We start from the raw sequence: 17,400 nt of genomic DNA, 5'->3' as shown, positions 1-17,400 counted from the left end.
CTAAATTAAAAGATTTGCAAAATCTTTGTTTCAATATCCTTAAACAAATGAATTGGAATGGATTTTAATTTTGAAAAAATAAACAATTTTCTTCAACTATCAGACCTCATATCAGATGAGTTTTCTAATTCAGTTTTTGAACAAATAAAAAGAATTTGTCTTTTTGAAAAAGCAAGAACTTTGCTTCCAAAAAAAAAATTTATGTTAATTAAAAATCGAGTTGAAGATCATCGTGATAAGATTAGACAAATCTTAAAACGATCTTACGATCTCATGTTCTAGATAAGTTTCTCTTATCTAATCTAGTAGGTTATTTCTTTTATCAATACCTAAATCTAGGTCTTTGTATAATTTTCTCCAATAATTCAATATTTTAACAAATATTTTCATATTCAGTCCTGTTATAAGTATTGGTTTGAAGTACCATAATATCTTTTGTACCATAAAATAGACTAATTTTCTCCTGGACTATTCATCCCATCATTGTTTATGAAGGATATAGTTTCTAATTTTGTTACCAAATTGTTTATTCGGTTTTTTGCTTCTTTATTTAAGTCACTATTTATTATTGAACCCAAATTGTCTATTTTAGATTCTATAGACTCAACTTTAGTTTCTAGATAATTTTGATTTATTTTTTTATTTTTATCTAATTTAGAAAACCAAGAACACATAATATCCATAATATTATTTAAACTAGAACACATGCTATTTATATTTGCAAACTCTTTAGTAATATGCAAACTAGGTCATATTTATTGTTAACATTATTTTTTGTATTTCCAAAGCATATTATATCGTCAAAATTAATTGCCATTATAGATTGTTGTTGGTACCTAAGACCCTCTTAGTGTATTATCCGGTGCCGAAAACCTCTCTTTATGATCTAAAAGACTTAATTATGGCTATAGTCAAAAGATCTTAATGAGTATATGGGCTTTGACATACACTAAGTATATAGGTTTTATAACAACTATAAATGAAACAAATAATTATAAAGATATAAAATACAAAGGATACACAATTAAAGACTAAACTTTACGAAAATTGTTTTTTTTATTTTTTTTTTATAACATAAAGAAAACCATACACATTTATATATATCACAAATTTAGACTTAGAGAGAAATACTTACATAGCTTGTTCTTACTTTTTAAAAGCTTTTCACCAAGCTCTAATACCAATTGCAAAACAAAAAAAAAGAAAATGAACTTTTTACTATTTTTATTATGAAATTATGATGGAGTTATGGAGTACGGAATTATGATGGAGAAGTTAGAAACGAAATTAGAAGCACAAAGATGGAGAGAATTTATATTGTATATTCCATTAGCTTTAAAGTCAATTTATAAACTACAATTTATATATACAAACAAAAAAAGTCATCAAGCCTAACCGTTGGCTTTTTTAATTTTCCAAAGGTTAGAAGAGAAAAAATCTAACATAATAAATACATTAGATATAAAAAGATATAAAAAGTCTAAGCAACAATAATGACAAGTACTTTGTAGTTCATAAAGCAGTTTCAATTTTTTCTTCCCTTGTTTTCTTCAGCAAATGTGCCTTTCATATTAGTTGTGTTACTGACATGTTGTTATACCCTTGTTTTAAAGAAGCTTTGAAAACCGTGGCAATGGGTACATCAAAGATCAACTACCATGATCCTAGGATCACAGTTGCTTGTTGCAAGCGACATGAAGTTCCAATTGAGAAGGTGAACATCTTTGCAAATACTTTCTCAGTTTTTGCCAGCAATTTCTTCTTTGTTGGAGAAGATATTTTGTACCCGTTTGTTTGTTGCTTATTATACTCTGCTATGCAGATTTTCAAAAAGTCTCTTCTGGCAAAGTTTGCTTGGGCAATGGATGTCATTCCCAGCTTCAGATTCTGAAGTCTTAGTTTAGCACAGGACACTTCTACCCTCCTCTACCCAGTACCCCGCTCTGCTCGTTATCTGTCTCACCTGAAAATATTCACAAATTTTATTTTATTTTTTTTAATTTAACTCTTCCAGCAGGGAGTTCATGTTGTATTCAGCATACCCTTTCACTCTCCCCCCCCCCCCCCCCCCCCCCACCCATCTATTAATGGTGCTAACTGCTAAGAAGCTGTGACAAGAGTTGTCTACTGAGACTTTTTAGATGAAACAAATATGTATTACTAACATTTTCAGACATTTTGAACAGTGAAATCTCTTTGATTTTTCATTGTCTTATATTTTGAGGTTCTCTTCTTTTATATTGCCATTGTGAATTTGTGATGTGTTTGAATAATTTATATGGAGTATTGATGGACAGGGTCAGTGGCACACCTTGTGACATGGTTTCAGTTTTATTTAATATTTCCTTGTAAAAAACCAATGAAATTCATTATTGTCATTATTACTATTTATCGTTTAATGATAGCATGCATTTGTGCTGATATTGAAGAATCTTGGTTTGTCTTTTGCTTATATTTGTATTTTGAGGATCTCTCGGTCTGTGGTCGAACCTGCTCACTTGCTGGCCCGTTTCGTAAACAACATTTCCCTTTATTGTTATATATAAGCTTTCTAATTACCTAAAAAAAACATATCTGCTTTTTGGGTTCTCAAAAAAATAAATAAAATGAATTGCGATAATTAGGAAAAGAAATTTAAATACAATAGTGATATTAAGTCAAAATAATGAGACACTAATTTAGAATCACTCTAATGGTTGGTGTCAAAATGGTAACATCAAAGTTAAATTTTGATATGTTATAGTGTGAAAATATCATTTTTAACAATATATTGTTCAAATGATTCAAATGTTCCACACAATAAAAAATATAGATATCATTTGTGGGTTTCAGCTTCTGATTGGGCACATGATCTTGTGTCCAAAACTATCCATTCTCCTATTCAATGCACTTCTAATTATTAGATGATGTTTTTTTACACTTTAAAATTTTTACATAATTTTATACTTGGGAATATTAAGACAGGCAAAAATTTAAGAATAGAGAAGATCTATGATTGGACAATAGCTTTTGCCAAATTTTATGTCAATTTTGACATTATTATAATTTGACATAAAAGATAACACTTTATTATATATGAGTTTAAAACAATTATCAAATTTTTTAATTTAACCAGAGGATGGCACAGTCGAGCAACAGTGTTTGGTGATTCAGGCTTTAAGGTTCGTTAAAAAAAAAAAGGGCGTTAAGGTTGTGTTCGGTTTAATGATTTAAAAATAATGAGAGAAAAATGAATAAACTATAAGTTAAAATTTTCTTATTTTTTTTCATTCACAAAAATTATTTGATTCAACCACCCCGGCTTAAGATTATAGTTACATATTAAAATGTATTGCACACATTCAAGATACATAGAAAGCAAATAGAAAGAAGATAGACAAGAAAGTCTTGATAATGATATTACACGACTAATACACTGTGGCACATGCTAACACCATGCTTTATTCCACATTAAAAACATACATACATTACATATTTATTTTATTTGTCCACACAAAACATGCATACGATTTACAAAGGTCATCTAATTCTTATTAGACGTAATTTCCGCCTCTTTTGTCTCACCAGCACCATGTCCAGGGTGACCGCCATGTCCAGGGTGCCCATGTCCATATTCGTGTCCATGTTCGTGTCCATGGCCATGTTCGTAGCCATGGCCATGACCGCCAAACGTGGCATCTTCCACACTTTTCATTTGCATGTTTTCCTCTGCAAAAAAAAAAGTAAAAAATAAATAAATAAATAGTTATGTCATAATATGATCTTTTGAAAGAAGTATTATTACTTCCATTTTATCAAAAACACTATAATTTGTTCTTGCTAAGCAATTTTTAAGTGTATAATTGATTAAAGTGTGAACAGTTTTATTATATATAATTTTGTCTACTAAAAACAAAAAAAATGGAGTGCATCTTGTAAAAAGAAGAGCGAATGAACAGGATGATAAAAATTAATGAATTTCTAATAAGATATTTTTACAATTAGACACAGTAGGGTGTAGCTCATCAATAATTCTTTTGCCAATGAAATAGCAAGTCTCAAACTCAAGGCGCCACAGTTTTGCCCAATGTAGCTTGTGGGGATGTTGGCATACATCCCATATTTTATACTTCAAGGTTGACCTTGCCTTGAGGGGTTTCTTGTCATTTTAAAAAGAAAAATAGACATAAAAATAATTCGATCTCACATGTATTTATTATCATGAACTTAGAATCAAGAATTTTGTTTGGGAGGGGCCAATGTATATGTATAAAAAACTTTTGATACATTACTAATTGAATATAATTTCTTGCTAAAGAAGTATTTCACGAGAAAACTAAATAAATTTAAAAAATAATTTTTACAAATTTAAACTATTAGATTTTAGTATACAATCAGTTAAACCACTATTTTAAACGATTTTATTGATTGATAGAATCTAGTAAGTAAAAAGTGAAAATTGCTTAAGATTCTTGAAAAATACTTAAATTCAATGGTGTTGAGTGTTACATATTAGTTGATATGTTTAGAAATCAATCAATTAAGACATGATATGTCATTGTAAATAAATTTAAAGGGTGAAGTTTTAGGTTCTTTAGTATTACTCATAAAAACATATACATACCATTTGATTTTTAAAATCAAAAACAATAAATAACATGTACCTCTTGTATTAATAAAATCAACTTAGATAAAATTGAATACTATTATTTAAAATGCGATATAATTAAAGATCATTTCATTAGGCATTGTAAAATACTAATGAAATAAAAAGTTAGTAAAATAATTCTTATAAAAGTAAAAAAATATCCTATTATACATTTTACAAATGAATAATGCTATATGCACCAATTAATATACTAACTAGTGTACCAATTGATGATGTAACATAATTTAAGAGATTTTTAATATTTGTAATGTGATTAATGAGTACATGTAGTACCACCGTTTACAAATACTCATTAATATAGAATTAATAATAAATTGTCAAAAATAAGAGGGGGATAGGGCCCTCCGACCCCTACATAATTCTGTCAATACTTACCACCACCATGTCCAGGATGCCCACCATGGCCCGGGTGCCCATGTCCATGATCATGTTCATGATCATGATCATGTTCATGGCCATGCTCGTAGCCATAGCCGTGACCACCATACTTGGCTTCTTCCACACTTTTCAATTGCATATTTTCCTCTAGAAGAAGAGAAGAGGAGAAAAAAATAAAAATTAAAAAAAAAATCATTATGTCATAATATGATACTTTGAAAGAGGTACTAATACAAGGTAATATAACAATTAGTAATGGGGGAGCTGTTGGTAATTCCATAAAAAACACTATAATTTGTTCTTATTATGCAATTTTAAGTGTATAATTGACAAAAGTATGAATGGCTTTATTATAATTTTGTCTACTAAAAACAAAAAATGGAGTGCATCTAGTAAAAAGGAGAGTGAATAAGCATGATAATAAAAATTAACGGAAATATTTGATAAGAAATGCCTCTATGGTTATCATTATTGAAACAATTAATAAGATATATATATATATATGTTTGGCATGCAATGGAGAAAGTGAGGAACTCACGAGTTTCAGCTAGCTCTCTGGCTGAAACCTCAGAGGAGATGAGTAGAAGGACAGCCAACACAAGTCCAACAAGAAGAAACGTTTTGGAGTATGCCATTTCTACCCCTCACACAAACAAAAGGTACTCTGCAACACACTAATAAATAACAACTCACTTTGCTATTTAAAGGGATGATGAGAAGAGCTTCGCGACTCCCCCGTATTTATAGACCTGGAGAGAGAGGGGGTTTTTCACGTGATGCTACAATTTGATATTTATTGATTAAAAATATAAAATTTAATATTTTTTTATTGATTTTTAAGAAATAATTTAATAAGAGTCAAGTGATAAATATGAAATAATATTCCAAAATCCCCCAAATAATTGCTCATTAAATTATCTCTTAAAATCCTGACAGAAAATATTAAGTCCCATAATTTTAACTAAAATAATCAAATTGGAAAACTTTCTCAAGATCACAGATAATTTTTCTATGGAAAAATGTTTTGGATCTTAAATAATTTATTAAATTTTTTATCAAACCTCTTATATGAGTGTCTGACTGACACAAACACACATGTGTATAGGTCTTATATCTATATAAAAAGTTTGATAAAAAATTTAATAAATTATTTAAAATTCCTAATATATTTCTTTTTTATAAGTAAACATAAAGACAGGGTATCAATCGATGATTATGAATTATTTTTCGGAAGCGGCAAATTGTCTCAAACCTACATCATTTGTCTCCTTCTATCCGTTCATGTCCATCCTTTTCATGAATCAATTACATATGAATTCTTAATCTATTTATTTAAATTTTAATAAATATGTTATGTGTTTTATATATGATCTGATTTTTTTTATAAATTTTTAATAAAATTCTAACAAAAGAAATGAAGTATTAACAAGATAATATTTTGAGTGTATTACTTGTTGAGGGTTGAAGTTTACGAAAGTAAAATGTAAATGAGTCATATTTTAAGGAGATTTACTATAATTTGTTATTTTGGAAAAAATAAAATGATAAAAAGATAACTATACAAAAAAAAAAAAAAAACAAAAGGCAAAACAAAAAAAGCAAAGTTAAGGTTGGTTTGGTATTTTTGAAAAAAAAAAAGGATAAAAAGTAAAAAAAAATACTTTACAAAGACAAAAAATTATCATTTTTTACAAAAAAAAAAATATAAAAAAATTAATTTACACATAAAAAAGTACAAGTCAAGAAAGTATTGAAGTGATTGGGCTGTCTACATTGATGGTACAACCAATCAGACAACCCATCAGACGGATGCACTTCTCATTATATATAGGACAATATTGTTCGGCTTGTGAGGGTCATCACGAGTCCCATTTTGATAATCTGAATGGTTCAATGTGTAGAAATCATCAAGTACTATATATTTATAAAATATTATATTGATCAGATATTGATAACTATATGATCAAATCAGTTTTATATAAAAAAATGGATGGTGAACAAATTAACGGTTGAAAAAAAATTAATCGATTAAATAGCTATCGATATCCAATCAACGTGATTTTTTACAAGTATATAGTACTCAATGAGTTGTACACATTGAACGGTTTCAATTATCAAAACAATACCTGTGATAAACCCCTACAAGTCGAATAGCACCGTCAATAACATATGGTACAATCACTGTGAGTACCATATTACATCTATGCTGCTCCAATACACCTATGCCGCCCACCATATTGGCTCAATGGTACAATTATTGTCAGTACCATACTACCATATTAGGGGTAATATGATAATTTTATTATTTTATATAATATACATGTCAAAAAATTATCTCAAATCATCAATTTTTTTATTATTTTTTATTTTAAAAAGTAAAAAAATGTACTTATTTAATACCCCTAATTTACCCAAAGTTCTGCTATCAAGCAATATACAAAGAGTCTCTTATCAGAGAATTTTTTTTTTTTAACTCTTCCTTTCTTATCTCTAAATAAAACTGGTAGTGTCATTGTGTTTTTTTTTTGTTTTTTTATTTTTTTTATATATAAATTGTATGCATAACAAATCATAATTCATTGAAATTGTTCAACTGTTTCGAAAGATCACTGATGTGTATTTTAGGAATGGTAATGGGTTTAGTTTTTTGATTGAATTTTTTATTTTAATCTTAATTATTTTTGATGATACAATTTTATACTTTATTCTAATTTTAACAGTTTTGACTTTCTTATCCTATAATTTACTCTACTCTACCAGTGTCGTCCAAAACCTTTTTTAAAAAAATTAGGTTAGGACAAATATAATCATGTCACATAATTTTGCTATTCATGATGTGTACCTAGTTATAATGGGATGGCACAAAAAAAAAATTAAATAAATGGGATAGACTATGTTTGCTTTTCAGGTTTTTTTAATGTAAAAACTAAAATTAATTTGTTAAAAAAATGGAAAAATAAAAAATACTTATTATTTTTATATAATTTTATCTTTTGGGATGGTATAAATAATTTTAAAATATATTTTTAATATTTATTTTTATCAAATTAGTTTTTTTATTTTAAATTCTGAATATTGTTTGAGAAAAACAAATCAAACATACCCCTCCCCTTCCATTCAATCAAGAAAATGTTTAAGCGCATAAAAAAGTAAAAAATAGAATACCTAAATTTGTATATTTTGTATGTAATTCTTTTACGCACGTAGTACGATTGTTCAATCAAACAAATAAGTTAGATTAAATTCATCTATTTATTGAGAAATTATTTAATATTTTTAGAATAATATTTTATTTTATTTACATATGGATATTTAATACTTCTCATGAAATTTTAATATAAAAATAATAAATTTTATAATTGAAATCAATAATTACTCATTGCTTCACCTATTGAATAATTTCTCCCATCTTGGCCATGTATACAATTAATGCATGCATTATGGAATGTCCCATTTGGCTTTCAACTTGGGGTGGTCTACAGTACCAACCACAATAATGAAGGTCAATTATTAGTAGTCCTCCAACATTATCTAGTATATTTATATAGTGTTCCAAATTAATTATGAGTGAAATATATTGATTTATTTTTATTAGATAATTAATTAAAAAATGATAATTCACTTAGCGTATTGTAATTTTTTATTGACTAAAAATATCTCGTATAAGTGATACGCCATAAATAGTTAATAATTTTGTTATAATAAGGAGTTTTGGTCTTGTTTGATATAGTTTTTGGTAGATTTAAAACTGATAATCAGAAAAATAAACTACAAATATCTCTTCTTTTATTTCTAGGTAATTTTTAGAATTTATATAAGGTATTTATGTCTTGCAAGAGCAACTCTAACACTACTCTTCCGCTGTGTTTAGTTTATGAATTTAGGTAGAGAATTGAAAAGAAAAACGAAAAATATAAGTGAAATGTGAAAATATAATTACATTTCACGCATCTTTTTTTCTTCTGTTTTTTTTTCAAATTCATGAACCAAAAACAACTTTCACTTTTCACTAACTAAAGTATAAAAAAATAAAAAAATACTCTTTATTTTACCTAATCAGGTTCTCATCAAATTCGTTTATTTTGTAAGTCCTTACGTGTAAATCGTTGGTGAATCCGATAATTATAGTCATATTATTTCTTTACATTTTGTCTTAAAAATATAAAAAAAAAATAAACGATTTATTTCTAAAAATATTCTTACCATCCATTTTAAAATATATATAATTATAACTATTAGATTAATTTAATTTTTTTAAATATACAATCTACAAATAAAAGGACTCATAAAATGAATAAAATAAATTATTAAATCGGGCCTGCGGTGGTCCATGAACCCAACTGGGCAATACAGTCCACAAAAGTGGACCGGAAAGAGGTCCAATGTCAGAAATGGACACAGAGGATGATGTCATGCGTGACGCAAAATGTAGGGTGTGTTTGATTTGTGTTTTGAGATAAGTTTTTTTTAAAAATTTACAGAGAAAATTTAGAAATTTTTTTGGTTTGTTTGGTTGTATATTTTGAAAGTAGTTTTGGAATTTGGAAGTTTGGGATGATTTGGCATTTTATTGTAGTTGAGTAGATATTTGTAAGAGAAAAAATGATTGAGAAAGAGAGAAGAGAGAGAAAAAGTGATTAATTGGTGTGTAAAAGAGAGAAAGTGATTTTAGAAATAAAATTCAAAAAATTTCTAACCAAACAAAATTTTAGAAAAAAAATTTAGAAATTATGTTTTAAAAGTTAAACCAAACGAGGCCGTAATATTTTTATTTTGGGAAGCTGCCCATTTTGGATAACATTACCTCTCACATAACTTACTCACAAAAAGACAAAATACGTTTAAAAAGCCAAAAAATTAATTTTTTACCAACTTTTTAAAACACTGAAAATTTGGAAAAAAGTAAAAAGTAATAAAATAGTTTTGAGATGATAAAAGTATACGATTTATTTGCATGAGCTCATGCATAATCATTTGTACCTTTATCGTTTTAAAATTATTTTTATACTTTTCGCTCTTTTTTATATATATGGAAAAAGATCCGGACCCTCACAGGAAATGACCCCCACGACCCCTCTGCAACATGATTGGCCAATGTTTTCTTTTTCTTTTTCTTTTTTTCTTCTTCCTTCTCCCTCAATCACCAACCTCCACGTGTGTGTTGGGATGGGGGTGGTGGGGGTGGGGGCTTGAGGAGGTCTCAATCACCTCTCTCTCTCTATATATATTTCTCCTAATAAATATTTTGTTGTTTTCATACAAAATTAGAAAAATTATTTTGTGGTTCAAGGATACTATGTGATCATGCCTTGACCAATTATAAAACATGTTCCTCGTTATTTTTTAATTATTCAATGCAAAATTATAAATCCCACTCTCTCTATCAAGAAAGATTATTTGGTAGTCTTGTGGCACGGCCACATAGTGCGCCATGTATGTGGTGATTAGTAGAAGAAATAGAATTCATAATTTTATATTGGGTGATTAAGAAAAGACAAAGGACATGATGATTTATAAAAAAAAAAATTATTGGTAGCCTGAATTTGTGTGGCTCGAATGATTCAAATGTGTTAAAACGACATCGTGTTACATCCAAAACGATGTTGTTTTGAGTGATTCAAACCATTCGAGTCCTAATTTTTCGGGCCACCTAACATTGTTGAATTTATAATTCATCAAGAACATAATCATTTGTTGCATCTGAACCACAGAATAATTTTTTTTCAAAAAAAACAAATCAATGTTAATTTTGAAAAATAATTACTTATTCATAATAAATTTTATATATGTCAATAATTAAAATTATAAATTTTTTCATAAATTTATACTGATTTTAAGATAATACCATTGATTTGTAAATTTCTCATCTTTCTTCTACCAATCATAACCACGTGGCCATCCACAACACCACCAAATAACTTTTCACAAAATTAGGAGTACAAACAAAGATCTACTAAATAATGGCAGGTGCAAACAATGAAATGCTTCACATGTAATTCTCGTCGGTGCTATTGACTTTTTATTTTTCACTGATTTAATAGTTTTTTTTTTGGTTCGAAATTTCATTCTAATTTTAATCTTTAACTGTATTAAATTCTTAGTAGTTATTAACTATGAATCTTAAGGTGCCGTTTGGTAACACTTACGTTTTCAGTTTTCTGTTTATATTTACAAAAATTTAAAAAACTCAAATAAAAACTTGTTTGGTAAAATTTTTGATTTATAAATCAGTGGTCTCAGTTTATAAATTTGGCCAAAAAATGTGTTTCCATTTTGAGTTTTCAGTTTTTTTTTTTTTTTTTTTACCACCCAACACTAGCCACCACCCGCCACCATTTTCCATCACCATTTTCCGCCACCACCACCCACCACCCACCTGCCATCCACCCGCCACCACCCACCGCTCGCCACTACCATCCACCGCCCGCCACCACCACCTACTTGCCACCACCACTCACCACCCACTTGCCACCACCACCATCCACCACCTGCCACCACCAGCCACCCACCACCACCACCACCACCACCCACCTGCCACTCACCCGCCACCACCACCGACCAGCACCACCACCATCACCCACTACCTACCCGCCACCCACCTGCCACCACCACCCGCCACCACCCACTCGTTACCACCTACCACCTGCCACCGTCACCCACCCACCCATCAAACCCACCCACCACCACCACCATCCGCCACCTACCCGCCACCACCCACAACCACCTGCCATCCGCCGCCCACCTACCACCACTACCCACCACCACCCACAACCCGCCACCCGCCACCACCACCACCACCCGCCACCGTCACCCACCCACCCACCATCACCACCCGCCATCTGCCACCCACCACCCACCACCGTCACCCATCCACTCACTACCACCACCCGCCACCACCACCCACCTACCACCACCACTCGCCACCACCACCACCACCACCCACTCGCTACCACCCGCTACTATCACCCACCCACCCACCACCACCGCCACCAACTACCCACCACCCACACCGTCACCACTTTCCACCACCGTCTTTCGTCGCTACTTGCCACCACTCGCCATTTCTCACTCTTTTTTATATTTTAATTTTTTTTTAAACATTTTGTCGATTACCAAACGCGTTTGTTGTTTATGTTTTTGTAAAAGTAAACAAAAAATAAACAAAAACCAGTTTATAAAATTTTTGTAAATATAAACTGAAAACGTAAACATTACCAAACACACCCTAAGTGACTTGAAAATAAAGTGAAAAATACTATTTAAGCTATTAATTCATTTTTTTGGATTTCAAATCATAACTAAAAGGTACAAATTCTCACTAACCAAACTAACTGCTAAGAGTAAGTATTGCAAACAATGAAGAGTAAATTTGTGTTTAAATTATGGATTTTGATAGAAATTGAAAAAGAAATAATATATATATAATTGAAATATAATTGCATTTTACAAATTTTTTATCTAAATTTATAATTCAAACATAACGTTAAAGGTTATTCTGGATGTTGATTTTTAACCACATAACCAAGAGGGAGAACTCAGCTCGAAAGCACCGGCAGAATAGATTAAACCCAACAACCTGTAACAAGAACATGAGAATACCGCGGTGGTTCGCCACCCAGGAGCACTCTAACGATCAAGTATAACTCACAAGTCACTGCTCAAAGTATATCACACATACCTGAGACCCACGGGGGTACCTTTCTTTTATAGCCATTAGTGCCTAAATCCTCTAGACGCCTCACTTCAGAGGGCTCAAGCACATAATGCTTACCATGGACTCTCAATTAGATAGGGACAAACTCCCTAAGTGTTTTATCCTTATCCAAGCTAAAGCCCTCTTTCGTCTAGGATTCTTGTCCCTTATCCGCTTATCTCGGATTCTGGCATCTCCAGCAGCCGAGATTATCTCAGCAAGCTTAACCAGGCCATGTGGCACCTCGGCTGACACTTCAGCGTCACTTTAGTCATGTGTTGTCACTCACAAAATACTTCTCTACAACTGTCCCCTAGGTTCTATTACCTCTGCAATTTGAAGTGATGGAACCTACATCGTTTGTCCAACCAACATGTCGGCTAAAAACTCACATACTATTCCAATCGAGATCATGACTTGTAGACTTCAAGTAACCAGGACTTAGTTGCCCATTTTGTCGAGAATCAAGAACCAAGAATCAAATTCTCTAAGCATCTCATCCGAAATCGCTTCTCTAGCCGAGGTTATTGCCTCATTATTTCAAGAATTGCAAGAGTTTCAGCTATACGTAAATTATCACGCACAATCATTTCAACCGTTTCTTCCGCGTGTCCCATTCTTACTGGCTCGTACCTGGCACGTGCCATTAAGTCACATCGATTCTATCCCATGTCGTCTGACACAAGCACTTCACCCTAGGTGGTTACATTATGCCTTTGCCGCATTTTTGCATTTTCAACAAAACTTTTTCTTCTCCTTCCGTCTCTTCACTATCAATTCTCATTCTCTCTCTATTCTCACACATTCTCTTTCTGTGTTTTCCTTGCTTCGCCATTTTCATCCTTTTGAAGCTCTGCAACTGCTCTGTTCTCCATCTCCAGCAAGCCTTTCAACTGTTCCGTTCCGACCAAATGCACTGTCTGACTTCGGCGAGCTTTGTTCTGGGGTCGTTTCCTCGGCCTTACTTGGTAAGTTCTCAGTTTCTTCTTTTTAATTTCAACCTCCCACTATCTTTGAGTATGACGTTGTTGTAAAATGTTTATGCATTTCTCGCTGTTCAATTTCTTCATTCACTCCCCGATTTTGGTTGCCTTTTTTCATGTTTAGACATTGTAAATCAATTCTCATTCTTGAATCTGTTTTATACTGTACTGATCGTGGTGTATTCTTGAATGGTCTGTACTGTTTTCGTCACATTGCCTTACATTGTATCTGTATTTTTGTCTGGATCTTGAATCTCTATTTCTTGTTTCGATTGTGTTCTTGATTGTGCACCACTACTTTATACACCGTCATTTAGATGTTTATGAATGTATCCTTGCTTGTTTCTGTGCTCTCTACATTTCAGTCACTGAGATGGTGATTTTAAATCTTTGTTTCTTTTGTTTTCTGTGTCTATTTTCAGGATTTCTTGCCTTTGCATCTTGTTCTTCCATAGAATTAGGTTTGGGATTTGATTTAGGAATCATTTAGGGAAACTAAAACAAATTTCCCCCTTTAGATCTTCGAAAGCCGTTACCGTAGTGCTCGTCTAGGGTTTTGCCGAGGTCTTCACACCTTTGTCAACTCTTTTCTCTGAGATCTAGTAACCAAGTACTTCAAGCCGACATCATGGGGATGTTTAGGTGGAAGGTAGACACCTCAACCAAACTAGAATATTTTCGCCAGGAGTTCTCTATCCCAACCGACGTTCAACTCAAGTTGGCTAGGAAGGAAGACTCCATTATACCTGAGAAGGACTACATGTCATTCCCTGTAGTCTCCATCATTGAGCATGGACTTCGGTTCCCTTTAGACATCCTCTTCAGGGAAGTCCTGCACTTCTACAAACTCAACCCCATGCAATTAGCTGTCAATTCGTTCAGGGTTATCAACGGTATTGTCGAGTTGGCCCGCCGAGAAAATGCTAGGATTACCCTCGCTGACATCCAATATTGTTATACCATGTGTAGCCTCAAGTTTGCTAGTGGTTACATGTACTACCTCAAGCCCAGATCCATTGCCTTCAAACTTATAGCTGACCTCCCAGACTCTAACAAAGGTGCAGGAGATGACTGCCTGATTGTCACGGGCAATTGGGAATTTGCACTTGATGATAATCTTCATCTCTTTCCTCTACGCCGAGGAGTTTTTAAAGAGGATGAAGGTAAGAACTCAGTACAAATGTAATTCTTTTGAGCTTCTGCATCTGCTTTGTATATTTGTTTTGAAGCTTGGTGTAATTTTTTCTGTTTTTGCAGTTCTTCCTCAGCCGAGCAAGTCATTTCAGGAATCTTACATACACAGCCGAGATCTCAAGTGGCTTTTGGACCTACCAATTGAGAAACACAAAGCTTCACTACTGCTTAACTACATATCAACCTACTGAAGTCCTTTTCCCGACATTCCCAAAATGAGCAACACTTTAGCAGCCACTCAACTAGCCACCTCCTCACCATGGCCAGACCAAGCCCCTTTATCGGATCCAGTGGACTAGCCATCTACTTTAATTTCAGCTTAACTCATTCCGCCATCACAGCGTCAACGCCGTCACCGAGTTCCCAACGCCCCTACCGGACGAACCTGAAGTCGCAAGCACCGAGATTAAGAGGCATCAGCTTACGATCCAATTAACCCCCAAATTGCTCTTCCTACCATCAACTTTGGCACCAGAGTTACAATTGTAGCAATCGTCGAAGAGATGGGTCGTAAACCTACTGTAGCGGGGGTTTTATTGGCTGGTTTGCCCGACGTTGTATCTCTGCAGTCCACGTCACCTTCCTAACCTAAGCTGAAGCAGAAACAGGTCAAAAAGACCAAGGCCACTGTTACTGTGATCCATTTTGATTCTGAGAGGGATCCAGAAGACTCATTCTCCATATCCAAATTGGCCGAAGTCAAGAAGAGGCCGATTGAGATCATCGGAGGCCCCCTACCAAGAAGCCGATGCCCAAATGTCCAAAGGATGGGAGCAGCTTTCCCCGCGACCAGACCTGGGCCCCAGAGGTCATGGTTGGAGACCGGCCTCTGAAAGCCGGTAACAGTGTGATTGAAAGCATGGAGGTCGGCGCTGCTATGCCTACGGTCGTGCTCTTTCCCGCCGATATGAACCAAATGGTCGAGCTTAACAAATACGAGAACTTTACCCTAATGATGCAGCACTTAGTCTTGGTAAGTTTCTTCAACTTCTTCTTTACTGTTTCCATTTAGCTTTCTAACACTTAGCCAAAATTTTCTAACTTGTTCTTTTCTCTTACAGGCTATCCAGCATGCTCATTCTCATGCTGTCAAGGTCGAGTTGATAAAGAAGGATTTGGTGAAGAATACCTAGGAAGCTACAAATCTCCTTTCTTCACTCAACAAGGCCGAGACCAGCAACCGGAATCTGATGGATAAGGCCAAGGCTACCTGTAATAACCTGACCCTCTTATATGCTTTCAGCCTCTCATTATATGTGTAACTATATGCTAAATGTGAAATTTCATGTGAAATCAAGTTTAATTGTGTAAATTATATGACTATGGATTTATATCTGTCAGTTGTGTAAAAAATCTATTACAATTGTGACGTTTAGATTAATAATTGGAAGCCTTAGAAGTGCCATAACCTGAAATTGACTTTAAAATTGTGATGAGCATGATTTTTAGATCATAATATGAATTTTTGTAAAAATTTGATTCGTAATGATTAAACTGATTAATTTGGAGTCAAACCTTAAAAAGTCCTTTTAGACTCTTGATTTAACAAATTCTCATCATAACTAAGAAAATATCTCCTGAGAAGGAAAGAGTGCTAGAGAGAGAGAGAGAAGAGAAATGAGGCTTCAACAAGAAGGAAGATTGAAGGAATTAAGAAGAATTGTAGAGATTTGAGCTCAAGAAAGGTATAACCCACCTAGAGTAACCTCTTTAATTGGCTTGAGTTGGAACTTCTTTTACATTCATGTAAGTTAGGGTTTATAATTAAAATCAAGTGTATGATAATTGGTTAATTGGAAGGAAGATTCTTGTATTTTAGTTGTTTTGAGCTATTTTGAGCTATGTAGAAGAGAATTACAACTTGTTATTTAGTTTTTCATGTTTGAACTCACCTATGCATCTAGAAGGTTATATATATATATATATATATATATTTGATAAAACAAATATAAAGCTAGAAATCTAAGAGAATTGAGTTGTGTATATGAATTTGAAGGGGGTTATGATCTAGATAAGCTGTGATTTATGTTTATTGTGGTGTTATAAATTTATGATTCATGTCATTGTGTTATTGTATCATAATATTGAGTTGATTTCCCTATTTTTCTCCTTTATGATGTGGTTGCCTTGTTGGGTTTTTGCTTTGGTTCGGATTGCTCAAAACAGGGGTTACAACCGCATGTGCAGGGTTCATGGCTGCACATGTGGGAGGTACCACCGCACGTGCGGGGCTCATAGTCGCACGTACGGAAAACAGGGAAAACAAGGGAGGGTAGACTTGAGGTTCTGAAATAAAAACACGTGCGGGACGCACGTGCGACCCACTTTCTCACACGTGCGGCGAAGGATTTCCACACGTGCGGCCCAAGGGGAAAAATTATGTGTGCTTCTTTTCTTCTGTTAAACCCTCTGGGATTGCTAAATGTGCATTTGAACTTTCTACGCTGCTTGAAAATAAATAAAAGTTGAACGAATTAAATATTGTCTAAGGAAAAGTAACTGAC

The 17,400-nt window shown here is 33.0% G+C and overlaps 1 protein-coding gene across 1 annotated transcript in view; it reads right to left on the bottom strand.

Moving 5' to 3' along the window:
• The window catches only part of LOC114284011 (uncharacterized), an 88,132-nt gene extending 82,376 nt beyond the window's left edge, over positions 1–5,756 (bottom strand). The window contains exons 1-2 of the mRNA XM_082881643.1: positions 5,565–5,756; positions 5,024–5,173 (exon numbers count right to left, since the gene is read on the bottom strand). Coding sequence (XP_082737769.1) covers positions 5,024–5,173; positions 5,565–5,661 — 247 coding nt within the window. The 5' untranslated portion in view covers positions 5,662–5,756. The remainder of the gene's footprint in view (positions 1–5,023; positions 5,174–5,564) is intronic.
• Between the last annotated feature and the right edge of the window lie 11,644 nt (positions 5,757–17,400).

Source organism: Camellia sinensis, chromosome 7 (assembly GCF_055761805.1).
Source record: "Camellia sinensis isolate YWXY chromosome 7, ASM5576180v1, whole genome shotgun sequence".
In the NCBI taxonomy this organism is placed as follows: Eukaryota; Viridiplantae; Streptophyta; class Magnoliopsida; order Ericales; family Theaceae; genus Camellia; species Camellia sinensis.
The sequence above is the reverse complement of the archived record's forward strand: the minus strand, read 5'-3'. Positions and strand labels throughout refer to the sequence as shown.